Source organism: Aptenodytes forsteri, unplaced genomic scaffold (genome assembly GCF_000699145.1).
Source record: "Aptenodytes forsteri isolate BGI_AS27 unplaced genomic scaffold, ASM69914v1 Scaffold184, whole genome shotgun sequence".
In the NCBI taxonomy this organism is placed as follows: Eukaryota; Metazoa; Chordata; class Aves; order Sphenisciformes; family Spheniscidae; genus Aptenodytes; species Aptenodytes forsteri.
In genome coordinates this window covers 3,213,674-3,230,920 of record NW_008796078.1, presented here as the reverse complement: position 1 = coordinate 3,230,920, position 17,247 = coordinate 3,213,674, and the positions used below count along the sequence as shown (strand labels likewise).

General features: G+C 43.4%; 1 protein-coding gene and 1 long non-coding RNA gene across 2 annotated transcripts; one reads left to right on the top strand and one right to left on the bottom strand.

The window, feature by feature from the left end:
* Positions 1–2: 2 nt before the first annotated feature.
* Positions 3–2,441, top strand: PAQR9 (progestin and adipoQ receptor family member 9; the record flags this gene model as incomplete). Its single annotated transcript, XM_009286729.1, has 1 exon — positions 3–2,441. A coding segment is annotated over one exon (1,026 nt), but the record flags the coding sequence as incomplete, so codon positions are not given.
* Positions 2,442–3,215: 774 nt separating this feature from the next.
* On the bottom strand, positions 3,216–11,844 carry LOC103905129. Its single transcript, XR_657933.1, has 4 exons — positions 11,798–11,844; positions 11,626–11,696; positions 10,352–10,521; positions 3,216–5,154 (listed from the first exon to the last, which is right to left on the bottom strand). It is a non-coding gene; the product is annotated as an uncharacterized LOC103905129 (long non-coding RNA).
* Positions 11,845–17,247: the final 5,403 nt, after the last annotated feature.

The window sequence follows — 17,247 nt, the reverse complement described above, 5'->3', positions numbered from 1 at the left end:
CGCCTCCTCGCCCTGCCGCCCTGCTGCGGTGGGACGAGGTGCCCGAGGACTTCGTGGAGTGCTTCATCCTCTCGGGCTACCGGCGGCTCCACTGCTCGGCGCAGGAGTGCCTGGCCTCGGTGCTGCAGCCCACCAACGAGACCCTCAACTTCTGGACCCACTTCATCCCGCTGCTGCTCTTCCTCAGCCGCTTCGGGCGGCTGCTGCTGCTGCAGGGCGCAGGGGACGTGCCCTTCCACCACCCGGCCCTGCTGCCCCTCTGGTGCTACGCCTCAGGGGTGCTGCTCACCTTTGCCATGAGCTGCACGGCCCACCTCTTCAGCTGCCTCTCCCCACGACTCCGCGCCACCTTCTTCTACCTGGACTATGCCTCCATCAGCTACTACGGCTTTGCCAGCACCGTGGCCTACTCCTACTACCTGCTGCCAGGGCTGAGCCTGCTGGATGCTAGCGCCATGAGCCGCTACGTGCAGCAGCGGTTGGGTTGGCAGCTGGACTGCAGCCTGCCCATCGCAGCCTACCGTGCCCTGGTGCTGCCCGTGGCGCTGGCGCTGGCCGTGGGCTGCACGGCCGCCTGCTGCCGCAGCCGCGCCGCCTGCTGCGCCTACCCCTTCGCCGTGCGCACCTTTGTCTTCGCCATGCCGCTGAGCATGGCCTGCCCCATCATGCTGGAGAGCCTCCTCTTTGACCTCCGCACCCGCAACCCCACGCTCTTCATCTACTTCTACCGGCGCTACTGCTGGCTGCTGGTGGCCGCCTTCTTCAACATCAGCAAAATCCCCGAGCGGATCCATCCAGGGCTCTTTGACATCGTGGGACACAGCCACCAGCTTTTCCACATCTTCACCTTCCTCAGCATCTACGACCAGGTGCACTATGTGGAGGACGGGCTGGCCGAGTTCCTCAAGGCACCCCTGGCTGCCCCCACCTACCTGGGCACCGTGGGGTACATGCTGCTCCTGACGCTCTGCCTGGCCGTGGTCGTCAGGAGGTTCCTCAACGTCGCAGACCTCTGCAAGCAGGACTAGCTGGGCCGGCGACCCTTGGGACAGCGACCACCATACCAGTGACCCTTGGGCTGGAGACCCTCGGGCCAATGACCTTCAGACTGGCAACCCTCAGACCAGCCCCACCATGTCCTGAAGATGCTGCGAAACCTGGGGGAAACGCACCTGTGGAAGAGCCAGGTCCCTTTTGTGGAGGGTTGTCAGAGAAAATGACCATGGCAGAACTGCTCATGCTCTTTAAACTACTAGGTTACCAGGGGAAGCAAGCAAACGCTTACTGGTATGTTGCTGCTTAGAGTATAAGCTGAAATAATTTAGCTCTGCTACTAGGAAGAATGCATGAACTGTGAATGCCACTTACTACTTTCATAACAATAAGGTTTAAACTCGCTCTGTATATACGTATATATTTATATATCTAGCTATATATTTATTAGCTACATATATATGTATATATATATACACCTGAAGACACTTGTGCAATGATTACTCATAGACTTTTAATCAACTCCTGTGTGAAATTTCCTAGCAGATTATGCACTGACATTTATCTTCCTCTGTGATACTGTAACAGGCCTTTGCAGCCACATACTGGATTTTTAAATGCAAACAAATCGATAGCTAGCTATAGTTTTTAAGGTCTTGCAGCCTTTTCAGCCAGGGAACAATAGATTTATCAGAGAGAGGAAAAACAGCTGTGAATTATTACAGAATTACCAGTTGATGGAGAGACTTTAATTAGACAGGCAGTGAGTGGTTGGTGTAGCCACTCGGATACTAAAATAAAATAGAGGGATATGTAAAATAACTGAACCAGAAAGGGGTCAAACTAGTTTGGAGCGGGGGCGGGGGAGAAGAAGGGCACTGCATAATGGCATGGCTCTTCCCCCAGCACGTCAGGAACATCTGTTGTGTTAAGGGGGTTGCTAAGGGGCCCCTTTATCTTCAGCCCTTTAGAGTCAAAGTCAGATGCCAGACTTTCTATAAGCCCCTGCCAAGCTCGGTGGGAGTTCCGTGGATGTAAAGAGAGTAACTGATGCATGAGATCTCATTCTGGATCTTTTAGAGAATTACATGGAACTGGTTTCTTCTGCTCTTTAATTAGAGCACTGTCAGATTTACCATCCTAAAATTAGTTGCAGAATAAGGTAGTGCTGAACCCGAGTTCAGGACCTAAAATCTGGCTCTACAAGTACTGGATACTGGCACTTTCTCATCGTTCCCCACCTTTTCCTATTTTGATTAGTTGTGGCTGCAGCTGGGTGTTTTGAGGTCCTCTTTCAGAAGCTTTGGGGGAGTCCAAAGACAAAAATTACGAGATATTTTCCAAAGCAGTATCTTTTCACAGCAACCCAGGTATTATCCTTCTCACGCGACAAACAGCTAACTATAGATTGAACTTACCCTCCATATAAAGAGACATTTTTGCAAACTACGTGCAGATTTTAAACAGATGCATTTTGATTTTGTCTGACAGAACAAGTAACAAGTACGCAATAATATTACACAAGGGGGTTACAACTTGAGTTCAGGTGAGAAACTGCTTGTATACCCCATTTTCAAAAAGAAGGGTGGTACTTCCTTAGGAAACGCTGGTGTCATACTGCACAATAGTGCAGTGGCTCTTTGCCCCTGTTGTGGAAATACATTTCTGCTTGGGTCTTTCCCATTTTCATGGACATGGCATCTGAACCCCAAGAAAATGTTCTGAGTCCAGTCCCATAGTCTTCTGTAAGACAAAGCCCCCTTTGTTTATAACAGGAATATAGGAAGGACTATAGCGAGGGATTATGAGGTCAAATCCCTAAAATGGGTCAGAATCATCACGGAGACCAATAATTGATATGCCCTGTACCAATGTCAGCTTTGTGAAAATTTCCCTATGAAAGTTCGTAAGCTAAAAGAAAATTACACCCACTTCATTTTATCTTTTATCTCAACCCATTTTAACTATAATGGTTTGGATCTTCTAGATTCTCAGTGAATGATGAGAATGGCCTAACAAAAATTTTTATTCTTTGCCAGCCACAGTTCTGCTAGCATATAATTTGTGGTAGGGTCACATGTGGTCTCTTGAAGAGATGGCTAGAATTTTCTAAAACAGCAGTTCCCAAACTGTGACCTCTTGAGTTATCACTGATGGGCCATAAAAACCAGCACGGCCCTGTGTGGCTGTCCGTGTTCTGTTTTCATTTGCCAACCTGCATTAAAAGAAAATGAAAACTACATGAAGTATTTTTAATTTTACATATTTTCATTAACTTTTGTCATAAATATGGCATTGCTTTATTCAGCTGCCAAAAAAGCAGAACATTATCTGCACCACTGGGAGAGGAGGCTGGTTCGCAACACTGTTATGCTTTGAAATGTGCTTTATATTGTGAAAAAACCCTGGAAACTCACAATAGAAAGCAAATGGATCAAGACTTGCAACGATGCCATCCTATGAATTTCCACAACTGCAAAAAGAGGCCAAAATCTTTGAGATGTGCTGTATTCAAGTTAGAATAATAGAGGCATAGTAGTTAGAGCCCAATGACTCATCCAAGTTTCAAAACTAATTATGTAGAAAGGGTTTGCCTGGGAGATGCCACTAGCATGTCCAACCAGCAATTAAAAACTAAGAAAGAAATCAAGGCGGCCAGGGACAGCAAATCTCAGCAATAGAAGACAGCTCAGAAACAAGCAACAGTAAAAGCCAAATGTAGAAAAAGGCTTTTAAAGCATACTGTATAATGAATTATTTTTGTGCTTGTCAGTCACAATGTAGAGGACATCTCGAGGCAATGTCAAAAAAGGCTGTTGCTAACTTGTAAAAATACATTTGATATTTGCAGTTAGGCCACACAGGGTCATCTATATATATCTCAACGACAGATAACAGCATAAAGGTTGGATTGCAACCAACTGCAATTTTACTGGAATCTTACTGCTGTTACAAGAGTTGCCTATGCACCCCAGTCACGCTGCAGATTTAGTATCTGGCTCTGATATTAAGAATATTGTTTCATTTAAAAGTTTCTATTGGCAAAATGTTGAGGCACGTGTATGGGCCTGAGCACTTCATGGAGTTACTTGCAAATGCTGGTTGCAAATACTGCTCTCTGAGCCACTGTAAGCAGGAGGTGTGCATCAGGAATGAATGGGTACCGGGAGATGTGATTAGATTTTAAGAGTTCTAATTAATGTATGTTTGTTCGTTTGGCTATTTGTTTAAAATGTGGCTACAAATTCAAAAGTTACATTAAGTGTGGAGAATATCTAGGGAAATGCTACCTGAGTGTGTTTATTCAGTGAAGGGACATGTACGTAGATAATTGCTCCATTTGCCGTGTCCGATAGCCAGTCTCTGTAAATATGGACAGAACAAAACTGAGTTAAAGAGGTTAAAAGCGGAGCAAGATATCTATAATTATAGTGCTTGAATTTGCTCGCATGGAAGTGAATGTCAGCATTTGTGTGGCTTGTAAGGGAGCGGGATCTCTTTTTGGTATGAAAGCCACAGGGCTGAACATCCGTAAGCATGTCCAGAGCTTAGACAGGAGGTCTAACCTGCAGACTAGATGCATAAAGACATCCTAGAAAACAAACTTTTTTGCATAAGTACCTGTCATAATGTTTTTATTGCCTGGGTACCTGCCATAAGGTCTACACTGTGGACTCCACAGCTCATCTTTAAAACCACAAAGGCTTTTTAGGCCTTTTGTGGTAGAATCTGTGTGGGGATGGGGGACGAGGAGAGGACTGGAGCACAAGGGGATGGCCTGAAAATGCCTACGTGTCTTTCCGTCTTCGGCCAACACTGACCTTCAGACTGACATACCTGTGCCCGTGTGAACTGACTGTTGAAGGGGCCAGTTCCCAGAGTGTTGGTGCCACGGACACCCCCCCTTGCAATCAGCATGTGCCTAGAACTGCAGTCTACGCACTGGTGTATATTCAATACGCCTAGCTCCTGGGCACTTCCGAGTAACCTGTAAGCTTCAAACTCATCTTCGTGTAAGACTGATATACCTGTTCTGTAGTAATTATCCCGTACTCTGTGGCGATACACTATTTCTTCTTCTGCAGTGTATTCATTTGAACGTCACTGTCCAGGATATCTGCAGTTCTGAGCTGCCTCATTAGCGAGACTGGAGTCTGCAGTCTGGAAACAAAGGGAAAGGTTTCATCTGCATGCTGCACTTGTAGAAGTTTAGCAGTTAAAAGTAGAAACACATTGTTTTTTGCTAAAATGATAGTTTTGCTTAGTTGTCCAAGTGTTGTGCTTATTATTTATTTGCTGAATCCAGCTACTATGTTGGGTTTTTGTCAACAGTGCCCCTGCAGAAAATGACAGTATGAAAGTTTTACTTCATGTTTAAGTAAACTCTCTGAGGCAGCACATTCATAAAGTATTATTGCACTTAACTCGGTTGATTACCATCCACATGCCTTACAGAAGCAAATCATACCTGTAGTAATTGCCCAGATTATACTGTTTTTCATTGCCTATGAGAGTAAAAATGACCAAGTGGCTGGTAACAAGCTGAGGAGTCAGGCACTCCTGGGTTCTTGTCCCTGCTTTGCCGCTACCTGTTCTGTAATCTAGGGCAAGTTGTTTAAACTGTGTTCATTTTGAATGAATTTAATTCATGTAAAACACTGGAATTGTACCAGGGTTGAATTTGACCCTCTGTGTCTCAGTTTCTATATCTGTAAGATGGGGACAATATACCTTACCTACCTCGCAGGGTTGCTCTGGAGACTAGCTAATGTTTGTAAAGCACTTAAAAATGCAAAGACCCTCCTAGGTGCTAAGAAGAAATATTACTGAACTCCGGCAGAAAGAATGTTGTATTTTTCCGTAGCTCCTCATCTCACAGGGAGAGGAACATGAACGCTTCTAGATCACGAACTCTTGGGACAAACTCTCGTCATCGCCATACTCCTAGGAGGTTCACATCCTGTGTCCTTCGGAGCTGATGGCAAAATTTCCACTGGCTTCAGGCGGGGGGCAATCAAGACCTAACCAGTAGCACACAGGCTGACTCAATGCTTAAGGGTCAGGAGTAAAGAGAAAACATAAATGAGTTAAGTACTCTTCTCTTTGGAAATTCTCACTGGTGACTTCTACCGAGGGGCACTGTAATGCTGACATGAGGCCTCGTTGTTCATTTAGCCATGGATTGTGTTCCAGTTACCGTGAAACAATGGAGCAAGATTTCCCATCAGTGTCTGTAAGACTATGATTATGTCTCAGTTGCCATTGGGAATTTCAACCTACTTCAAGCTACTTCTTACCGGAGTAAAAAGATCTTAAATAAATGAAGCTTTTAAATAAACATGGGTAATCATTTGGGAACATAAAATTGTATTGATCAGACAAACACCTTTCTCTTTTCCCCTCCCGTTCCCCAAAACCAACAACATGGAGCCAATCCTATTCTTGAGCTCAAACTTGGATCTTCTTATCACATATGTGTACACTTCCTTTGCTGTGGAGCCCTGGCTAATCATCCTGCTAACCTACTCTGCCCTTCTCCTGGAAGGACTGATATAAACAGCCCCACTGAGTAGAGGACGGTGTTTTTAAGAGCTTTTCTAACTGGCAGGAGTAGTGGAGACAAAAAAAAAAGACAACAAAGACATCAAAGGGTTTGAGTGGTTCATTAAGTCAAAGCCTCTACCATTAGAAATTTGCCCTATCCGAGTATATTCCTAGCTTCTGTTAGACACCTGTAAGTCAGGGCTACACAACCAACACCCAAATTACAGCTGAGACTTTACCCTCTTCTCCTCAGATGAGATGCAAGATACTGAGGAAGTGTCACATGCACTGAAAGACACAGACCTCCATTCAAGACATTTAGTGTCTTGGAGCTGGGTGTGGAATAAAGTTAAATTATTTTCATAACTTGCTTAGACAGATGCTGCTTCATTCCACTGAATTCAGTAATAAATTAATGACCAAGACAAAGGAAGCAGGCTTTTGCTCAAAGTTCCCTGTAAGGAAACACCACCAGCAGCCTTCTGCTTTCAGGGCAATTGCTTCCTGGGCCAGACTCAGAACACGGAGGATTCTGAAGTAGGGCTTCGCTATTTCATGTGAATTACTTAGGATTTGTGGTTGTAGCTGGGGGTTAATAGTATGGAGAAACAGTTTATAGCAAGTCAATTCTGTCTGCTAGAGAGTCAAGCACGCTTTAGTAAGAGGTATTACATTTAAGGGTCTGTGCATGCAATGAACAAACTGTGTGGATTTTGTTTGGTTCTGTTGGGAGGGTTTGAAAATTTACTCTTTGTACACTTTTTGGATGCTGAATACTGTATATGTAATGACTATGCATTTTTAGAAAAAAAAGGTGTGAACTATAAATAAAGTTGATTCTGAGTACATTTTTGCAGAAATGCATTTATAAAGTTTTGTCATTTCTTAATATAAATTACTGTGACACCTGTAGGATCAGAAACGTGCTGAAGGTAGTTATCTTCAAACACAGATGTTGTTAGTGTAAGTACAGGAACTTCCAATTCTTGTATAGTAGTCTTGGTATTTCTGAAAACACCGTACCACAGCAAAAGTATTGTTGCCATTTTATTGCCTTTTATATTTTAAAGCAATAAAATAGCATCATTGCCTTTTTAGTTCTCCAATATCTATGCTAATTAATTAATGATAGGCATCCCTGTTATATTAAAATTCATTAATATGTATAAGATCAGTGTTCTGCCTACAGCGCTTACTGAAAAAATCATGAAATTGGTAGCAACAGCTATGTCAAGAATCACAGCACAATATTGACTGCAAAATGAAGAGGTCTATTTGGCATGAAATAAAGTCTCCCATTTGGCAGACTAGGAACGTTCTAAGTGGCAGAATATTGTTTTCAGTCCAAGTCAGGCACCGAAGAGCACTCAATGAACTGCAATTACATAAAGTATCTGCTTTAAGCCTTCTGTGTCAAAATTCAGCAGGACATGATGTAGCCCAACATAATTGCAGGCACCCCCTGATACTGTTAAAAGGCTGAACACAAAGGAAAACTGTAGGATCGCCTAGTTGAGGTTTGTAGAATCCCTTCAAAAGTTCTAAAATTCTTGAGAGTTCTTATTTGCAGAGTTTGTACATCCTATTTGAAATATGGTAATGACCAAGTATTTGATGAGCCCAGCAAAAACATCCATTGCCACCTCACAAACAGATGCTTCAAAAGACTACATTCTACAAATAAACACATGCTTCAAAAGACTGCATCCTACTGTTAACATTTAAGGCCTTTCATAATGTTATCAGTAGGTTCTGGCTGCTGGACACGAACACGCAGGAGGAAAACCTCACAAAACTGATGGAGCCAGTGAGGATGGCAAAATACCGAGCGGAATGGAAAGCAACAAAAGTCACTGCTAGGACAGGTAGTTCATTGAGGTCAGTACCTCAGCCTTCAGCTGAGATGGCTCCATAGTTGTTCCGATAACCAACTGGAAATCTGAAGGCAATCTACCTTTTGTTACCACGACATCAATTCTCTGACAAATGGCCCTAAAAGTCAGGACAGTGTATTTGTGGAGGAACAAAGGGACATCTGATACACAGCTTTAACCTTCAGATTTTATTCTCTCATCGTAGGATAATGTATGGTTAGTAGAATCTGTGAGTGGAGATGAAACTCATTAAAAATTAAAAAGCTGGTAAAAATGAAAAGCAAATCAGTATTAATGCTAAGGCTAAAACTTGGTTTCAGTAAGAGAGCCTCTGGGGCAGACATTTCAGATGCAGTCTCCTGCATCAGAAAGCCCTCTATTACAAGGCAGATTTCTTATCAAGAGTGGCAGTAGACTGCTGTTAATGGGGAGCTGGAAATATTTCGCTTGCTAGGGAGCACAGCCTTTGGGTATATGATATAAGCTTTACAGGAGAATGACAACGACGATATCACACAATCTTTTTGGAGAGTAAACAATTTTATAGAGTTCTCTAGTTTGAGTCTGTCCTGCCCCCCAGATCTAATCTTTTTGTGTCCCTCCTGACTGATGAAATACAAAAATATAGTTTTCCTTCATTTTTGGTGTTACGCATACTTCTCATCTATTATCCTCTGTTTGCTAGGAAACAGCTATTCTCTGTCACTCTCCTCTGTTGTTCTGAGGAATTGGGCAATGCCACTTGTACAAGAAGAGAAACCTGTTTTTTTCCCTCTTTATATGCTGGGGGCTCTGCATCCACAGTCCTGGGGCTATGGAATTCAATCACTGGCACACAGTAGTGTCCCAAAATGTCAGCTTTTCTTTTTAGCAGCACTTGGAAAGACAACTATGAAATGTCAACGGGGTGGATAACAAGCAGCAATATCTGAAGCCCTCAGAAATAATATAAATAATGAGCGAATGGTAAACAAGTCCCTGGGAGCACTTCTCTGATACCTTTGTACGCACAGGCATTCTCTCTCTTATTATCCCAAATTTAGCGAAGCTCATAAGCGCATGCTTAACTTTAATATGAATATATGTTTATCTTCGTTCATTCACAGGGGTGAACTTTTCCTCGTGTTTAAGCGTGCTATAGAAGCAGAGCCCTAATGAGCAGACAGTGCCAGGGAAATGCTGCCAGCAAGAGTCTGGCAGAGCAAATTCTGCCATTCAGCCCGAAGGCAGTGTCCTAGCTTCCGACACCGAAGACTCACATTCCCTCCTCTGCCTTAGTCTGAAAGATTTTAATACGAAACAAAGAGCAAAATACATATGTAAAAGCTAGAAATGCACCAACTTAGTCATGAAATAAAACTGCAAATTTTCCAACTGTAGCAATTACAACAACAAAACATTATTTCTTGTAGTCTGGTAGAAAACCATAGCTTGGAGTAAACCAGTTTGGAACAGTAATCAGACTCACTGAGCACTATAAAATATATTCACTAGCCAACCGGGTTAAAAATAATGTTTATTTCTGTATTATATAGACTCAAAGATTAAACACAGAAGCCAAATATTCTGTGCAGAATGCCTTTGTCACTAGCAATAGAGCATGTTCCTTCGAACTATAAGTATTCCACTCCAACAGAGGCATGCCATATCCTTTATTTTAAAGTTCAGATGTATTTTGGCTAATAAAAAATAATTTGACTTAACTGATTTCAGTGAAACATAGGGAATTGAGGGTATACATGAGTGGAAAACCTGCTCAACTGCAATATTCAGGTTGTATAATTAAGGTCACATAAAGTCACGGCTAACTCGGCACTCAGCAGCCCTAACACCTCAGAGGGAGTATACAGCCAGTGTATGTTAGGATCTGCTTCTACTGAGATGACCAGTAATCCAAAGGACATAGTGAATTGATATAATGAATGGAAAATAGTACATACCTCCATTACAGTTAAGCTGTGATGAGTATATTCCTGTAGTCAGACATAAGGCTGAATTACTTACATGGTAAATGTGTTCAGACAGCAACATTTATAAAAAAGTTGGTGGTGCCCTACGTACTTTGGCTGAGGTCTCCAGCTGTTACCAACAAGACATTTTAGAAGTCTTCCTTATTAAAGGAAAAAAAGGGAAAATTAATCTCAGAGTTGAAAAGATTTGTTGATTTCAACTTTGCAGGCAGACTTGTTACATAGATTTGCACAAAGCAAATGAACTGATGGACTTAAAAATATTATCAAGTGAAGTAATCACTGCTTTCTCTTCTGAAAGTCACAGAGACTTTCTCCAAGCAGAGTTACTGAAGACCCACAGTGAATCTGGCTGTCTCACCTTTACAGCAGATGTGGCTTGGAGCGCAAGTCCTCTGTGGAAAGTACTGGATGTTCACCTAGCAGTATCAAATGCAGTTTATTGATGCTTTTAAATAACCCCAAGGAATGTTATTCATTAGCCAAACATGCACATATAGCTAACAAATATTTATGATTTTCAGGCTCTGGAAGTGTCATGATTTCTAGCTTCAGTGTCAGGGCAGAACCGCCAGATATGTCCCAGACAGGAGTGACTTCCAGCTTATTACTCAACATTAAGCACTCTTTGTTTTAAAAGCCATTTCAGTCACCCAATATCTCATGAATGAAACAATCTGCAGCAAACAGGCTGGTAAATGAAGTCTCTAAGGTGAAAACTTCCCATGTGTACTATAATAGATTAGCGGTAGTGAGGTTCCCGTCACGAGTGATTCATGAGCTACATTCACAAACAAACACCAGACTCAGTTCTCTTCCCTTTGCATTTTGCCTGGAAGGCACAAACAGGCTGGAGAATAATTCTGGCTGGTAAAAAGCCCTCTGACCCTACTTATTCCCTAATCACATCGCTCCAGTACTGGCACAGAGGATGCAAGAGGAATGCAGAGCGGCACAGCACATCTCCTCTACGCTGCGCTAGTCCATATGTGGCACGTAGTCCCCAGTGATCCCACCAGGGTTGCCCCCACACATGAGTCAAAGCAGCCTGAGAACCCGGCAATTACAGCCTTGCCTGCTTGCTGTGCCAAGTGAACCTCAGAATAAAGAGATTCAGGCCTGCTGTTCAGAAGCAAGTTTTGCAACATTAGTCTGTGCCCAGCAGACCTGTGGAGGACACTTAGGTCAACCAGCAGGAGTTTCCTAGAGAAGGTTTGGCCTTACTCAGTTTTAAGAAAACAAACCTCAATTTTCAAATTCAGCCATCGACGCTCTGAAATCTCAGAGTTTGACTGAATCCTCATATTTCACCAGCCTGAAATGAAAAAAAGACAAAATAAATTATTCACATATATTGAAAAATGTGAGCTAATTCAGATTCATTTTTTCTTAATCTGCCCCAGTTAATGCACAGACCTGAACAGTAGCATAGTAGTGCGTGTGGAGATCAAGTGAAGTGTAGTGTAGCACAGTGTCTATTTTAAAACAAACTGGCTGCAGTGATTTTTTGGAAGCCAGCCGGCACAGTGGCGGGTCTGGCGGGCTGGCCTGGCGGCGAGGCCGGAGGCCCGGCAGCAGAGCCACCAGGAGGAGCGCGCAGACCGCTCCCGGGGTGCAGGCATGTCCCTCCAGCAAGGCCAGTGGGAACCTGTGTGGCTCCAGCAAGGACACATTTTTTCCATGGTAGCTAGCCGCTGTATTTCTCATTTGCAGCGCACAGAGAGGAGCAGAGGAGGACTCACCAGGCGCCTCCACCCACTGCCTGTTTTCCCTGGACGCTGCACAGCCGGTAAAAGCGCTGCCCTTCGTGGCTCCCCTCCACCGGGCACCTCTACTGCCCCCAGGGCTTATTTGGAAGGGATGCCCCATCCATATAATGCTTTAAGAGAGAAGCTGGCACAGACAGCCTGACGGTCTGGCAAAAATAATGCCTTAGAGGCAGCTGCTTGCTGATATAATCCCATATGAAAAGAAAAACTGTTTTGGAGGGGATGACGCTGCCCTCTTAGGTATTCCTGGAACTTAAACCGAGCGTGAGTCAGTCAGAGCGAAAGTATGCATCTTGCCATGTTGACTTTTTATTTAAACATATTGACTAAAATAAGTTCATTTGTTCTGTTTCCTTTACCATATACATACCACAGCAGATACAGATTAACATACCTATTAGACTTACATACCAGTTTAAAACTAATGTGTGCTAAACAAGCAAAGAAACAAAACAGGCAATAGGTCAAAAAAATTTCTGAAACTACCTCCTTATGCAGGATTTCATCCTCCAGTACCTGGAAGGCTGCAAGGCCGAGCATTTGAAAGTCATCAGTTCAGAAATAGCTCCTTCCTGGCCCAGAACTTTCTGTGAGGATTTCTCAGGACAAATTCAGGGCAAGTGAGCGGGACCGGCCCTGGTAAAGCCCAAGTTAGCCATGAGGCACGCACCTGGCTGGCACGACGCCATGGCCACCCTGCCATAGCCGACCTGTCGCCTACTGGATGTGAACGGCTTTTTTATTCTGCCACTCAGTTTTCAGACTGGTCCATGTTAGTACAGCCTACCTACCATATTCCCAGCTAATGTCAAACAATGCACATATATTTCATGCTATAGTTTTCAACACCTAAAGCATTAAAAAGTACTTTCTGAAATATTGCAGTCCTCTTTTTGGCTCTAACATTGAAATGTCAATTAAAGTATTGTAACAGTGCTATGATTCAATCCCTGCTAGCTAGTTAACTAGCCTTTTCCCCCTCCTTCAACTGCAGAGTATACATATTGTCCCCTGCTCATAGTTTCCCACTTGAGCAGGAGCGGTTGGACTAGCTATGCTGTTTGTAAAGCAGAGCTGACACTCGTCCCTCCTGCTCAGTGACAGACACAGATACTAGCTCTTGGCTTGCCATGACCTTCGAGCTCTCCTGGAGAGCTCCGATTCATTTTGGCCAGCGACACGTCACTCCCAACCTGCAGCCAAATATCACGCGGCACCTCTGAGACAGCCGTGCTTTCCTGTCCGCTATTCATCCTTCGAATAAGCCTGTTCTGAGCACAGGCACAAGCCAGAGCTGCCCTGAGGCTGTCAGATGATCTCCACAGCCCTCGTCGAAGCTGGGATATGAGCGAGCCTGGTCCACTCCTTTCTCATTAACACTGACATATGGGAAAGTATTTTACAGTACGAGCTCCTGTGCAAGCTGCCCAATGACCCCTACATCTTGGCACAAGCTGTGCAAGTCAGCAGCCTCACTGCATGGATGCAGATCTAGCATCTCATCAAAGTGTTTCCGAATTTCTTTACTATGCTGTTTTCTTCCTTTCAAAAATGGTTTCCCCAGCCGTTTATTTGTTCACACTTTCTAACCTAACTTCACTATCTCATCACCTTCTCTTCACAAATTTGAAGCCTGAAGCCGTATTTCTTTGGTTCTGACTCCTTCAGGGCAAGCTGAGCTCTGACAACTGCCTCGAATGTGGGTGGAAGTTCTCCAGGAAAAACCAAGGTGGAGCAGATAGCAAGACTGTCCATGATGTACACAGGGCGCTTCTCCCTGTGTCAGTGCCGTACTGATGCCCTGCCTGAGTCTTGTTAACATTGTGTAGCTACGCGTACTGCTGTCACGCAGATAGGACATACAACTGACTTCCTAACTACCTGTGGCCTTTCGATAGTCTTCTCTTCCTGTCTTACACCATTGGTTGTATTAGCACTAAAGAAGAGTAAATAACTCTACATCGCACCTGAGGCACGGTCAAAATGCGGCCACATGCAATCATGCCTGTACATTCAGTTGAATCCAATAGTAACATAATGATCAACGTATTCTGACGTACCATTGAAAACTGAATGTACTTATTTCCTCACACAGTCTATCTATAGGTAAAGCTTTTCTGGATATTTCAGACACATTATATAAACAGTCTACACACAACCTGTCTACATACAAAATAACCTTGAGAGTGACATTCTAGACTCTGAAGAATTTGCTTTGGTGATAGCAAGATTTATTGTCTTTTCTCATAAGATTTTGTTCTTAGGCTATCAGTCATCATTTCTTTGTCGACAGATTTTGCGTATCTCAACATGACTGATTGACTTGCAAGTCTGACCAATGAGAATCCGGAGGCCTGACCGTATTTTCCGGTAACAACTGCAGGGATTTACTCTCAACTAAGACTGTAAGAAATGTTCTGCAGTACAAGCCCCATCTTTTATGCTCAATGTCAAACGTAACAGGCTTCTAATAATAGAGCCACCACAATCTGTCCAGCTATTCCAGCCCTGGATCTGCCACAGGAAGCGTCTCATTAGATTATAGCTAATGCAGTAAACAGTGACTTAATGCAGCGAACGGTGACTCTTTCTAGTGACATGGTAAGAACAGAAAGGTTTCACATGTTGGGGAGTTTTCTCATCTACAACACTCTTCTAGAGGATTTAGCAGGGTGAGTTTCAGTGAAATATTTACCATTCCTTTTACACAAATTACCACAGCATGCACTGAACTCCGGGGTTTTCATAAAGTCCTTTGTAAGTAGGAAGGACAGCCATCTACAGGGTATGCTGATGCTAAGTCTCGAATTTCAGACCTCACTTTGTGCATTCAAAGATTTTTATTTTATGGTGGGAACATAATGGAAGAAATAGGAAAGTAATGGGGAAATATAACTTTCCCCACATTATCCCTTAACTCAAAGAATTTTCTTGAAAATTCCCACATTCCCTTAAATTACTTTCATGTAAGTAGAGTCAGAAGTATCAGTTGCTTTGGGACTAGCTGTTAACAAAATAAAATAAAATAGTTTTAAGCTGTTGCTTGGCTTTGACTACTGCAGGTAATATTCCAGACTAATTCTCTGGTCCAGCTGGCATTACAGTGCACTGTTCTCACCAGTGCTCGTTTGAACAGTTATCCTAAGCCTACACAGAATTCGTGTGACACCACAGACTTATGGGAGGAAAAAAATTGATGCAGAGGTGCCGGGCTTCATGGCTCCCCAAGCTGTACGCAAAACCTTCAGCCTCCCATATCCTGCAGCTGCACAGCCACAGCTCTCAAAGGATGCCAGCCTCATGCTTTCTGCTGTGCAGCCCCACCATCCCAGCCTTATATCCTCTACCACCCGGAAAGCAAGCTGAGGCAACGAGACAGGTGAAGCCCAGCATCCCGAAGCCACAGCCCACAGTCAGGAGCAGAGCTGGACAGTATTAGGAAGTCATGGTTGAAAACCCCGATCAGGAACCCAACGACAAGCAGCTACAAACCAAACCTGCAGAACTGCAGAGAGTTTTACCTCCACACCACCTGCACATCAGAGACCTGGGCCAGGAGAGGAGTGTGTTTCCTGTGAGCACCTGGCCAGTGACAGCCAGTCTGAAGGATGCCTTAACCTCAGCTAGGCAGCGGCTCACTACACTCATTGCCCAAGGCCAGGTGCCCCTTAGCCCAAAGTCTGTTTCCTGGGCTGGGCTGGGTTTTGTGGAAGGTGCTACGGCGCACACCGCAGAGCAGCGAGAGGAACAGAGAAATGCTGCTTCCTCCAAAAATACATACGTCCGCTATACTTGCTCACTGCGTTTCTGTACATATTGTAATGTTTGCAATTAGCTTTTTCCACATTCCAAATTGCAAAAGTAAAATGCACTATATTCAGAATAGATGTATACAGTTGTGCCTCCATTTCTTCTCTGTAACACTGGGTAAATTGTGCGCCCCTGCCTCAAGGAATTTAGTAAGGTAGTGGAGAGGCATTGGAGCATATTCGAAAGACACCAGTTAGAGTTGTGTGCCAGCTTCACACTGAATTTCAATAGGAATGTGGTGCTGGAAAAATGTGTTAGCATCTAGTTTTATGACCCCTGCAATTGCCTCAGTCTCTCTGACAGAATTTGTGATTTCTTCCTAAAGAAAGGGGCCTGAGATGCTGCCCTGCCCCACACAGGAAAGATGCCAGCAGATTCAGTAATTCTGCATTTTCTTGCTATGGCTTTAGAAGTATTAACACTTTTTAATTTGTGGTAATAATCTGAGTTTTGTTCATCTTTAGCTCAGAATCTGGATGGACATATTGCTATACTCTGTAAGCTGTTTTTCCTGGTTGATGTATTTCCACCACAAATCTCCTTTTGTCTAAATCTTAATACAGATTCTGCACCAATTTTTACTTGCTCACCTGTTATATCAGCTACATATACCAGGTTCAATGCAGTTCTTGCTGCTCAGTCATTCTCCTCCCATCTGCCAGAGCTTATGTAATATTTAACTCCTCAACTTTTGAGTATTCATCACAATATCACTTGGTGGATTCTTGCTGACAGCTGCTTGTTCTTTCATAGTTTTTACATAAGACGGATAGATGCAGAAATCTGCTGTGTCCCTTCCATCTCCGAGTTTCAAGACAGAGACTTCTCTGCTTTTACAGCAGCTTTTCTTCAAAATTTTCTTTGAAAATATTTTATCTGAAAATATATTTTTTAAAGGTTAAAGGTCATGTATTGTTCTGCAGTCAAGAATTTCTTTCCAGATGTCAGACAATACCGTGCTTTAATTATACAGTCCCCTGAAAGACCTTCCACGCTCTATGAAGTTTTTTTGTTTTATGAAAGTCATTTTATTGGCAAAACATATGACTAACAAAAGGGATATGACTCTATGGTTACTGTATTATGAATTATTACCCTGTTTGCAGCTGAGCTTTAAAAACAATTTTCAGACAGCTCTGGTTTTGGTGACTAAAGCTTTAAACCTCTTAGTTATTTTTACTCTCTTCTTAAAGCCAGAGGTGGTGAATTTCTAATTCCTAATGCTATTTTTTGTCAGGCTAGGCATAGGGTTCTGTAGGTCAGATATATAAGGTGAAACTCATAGCT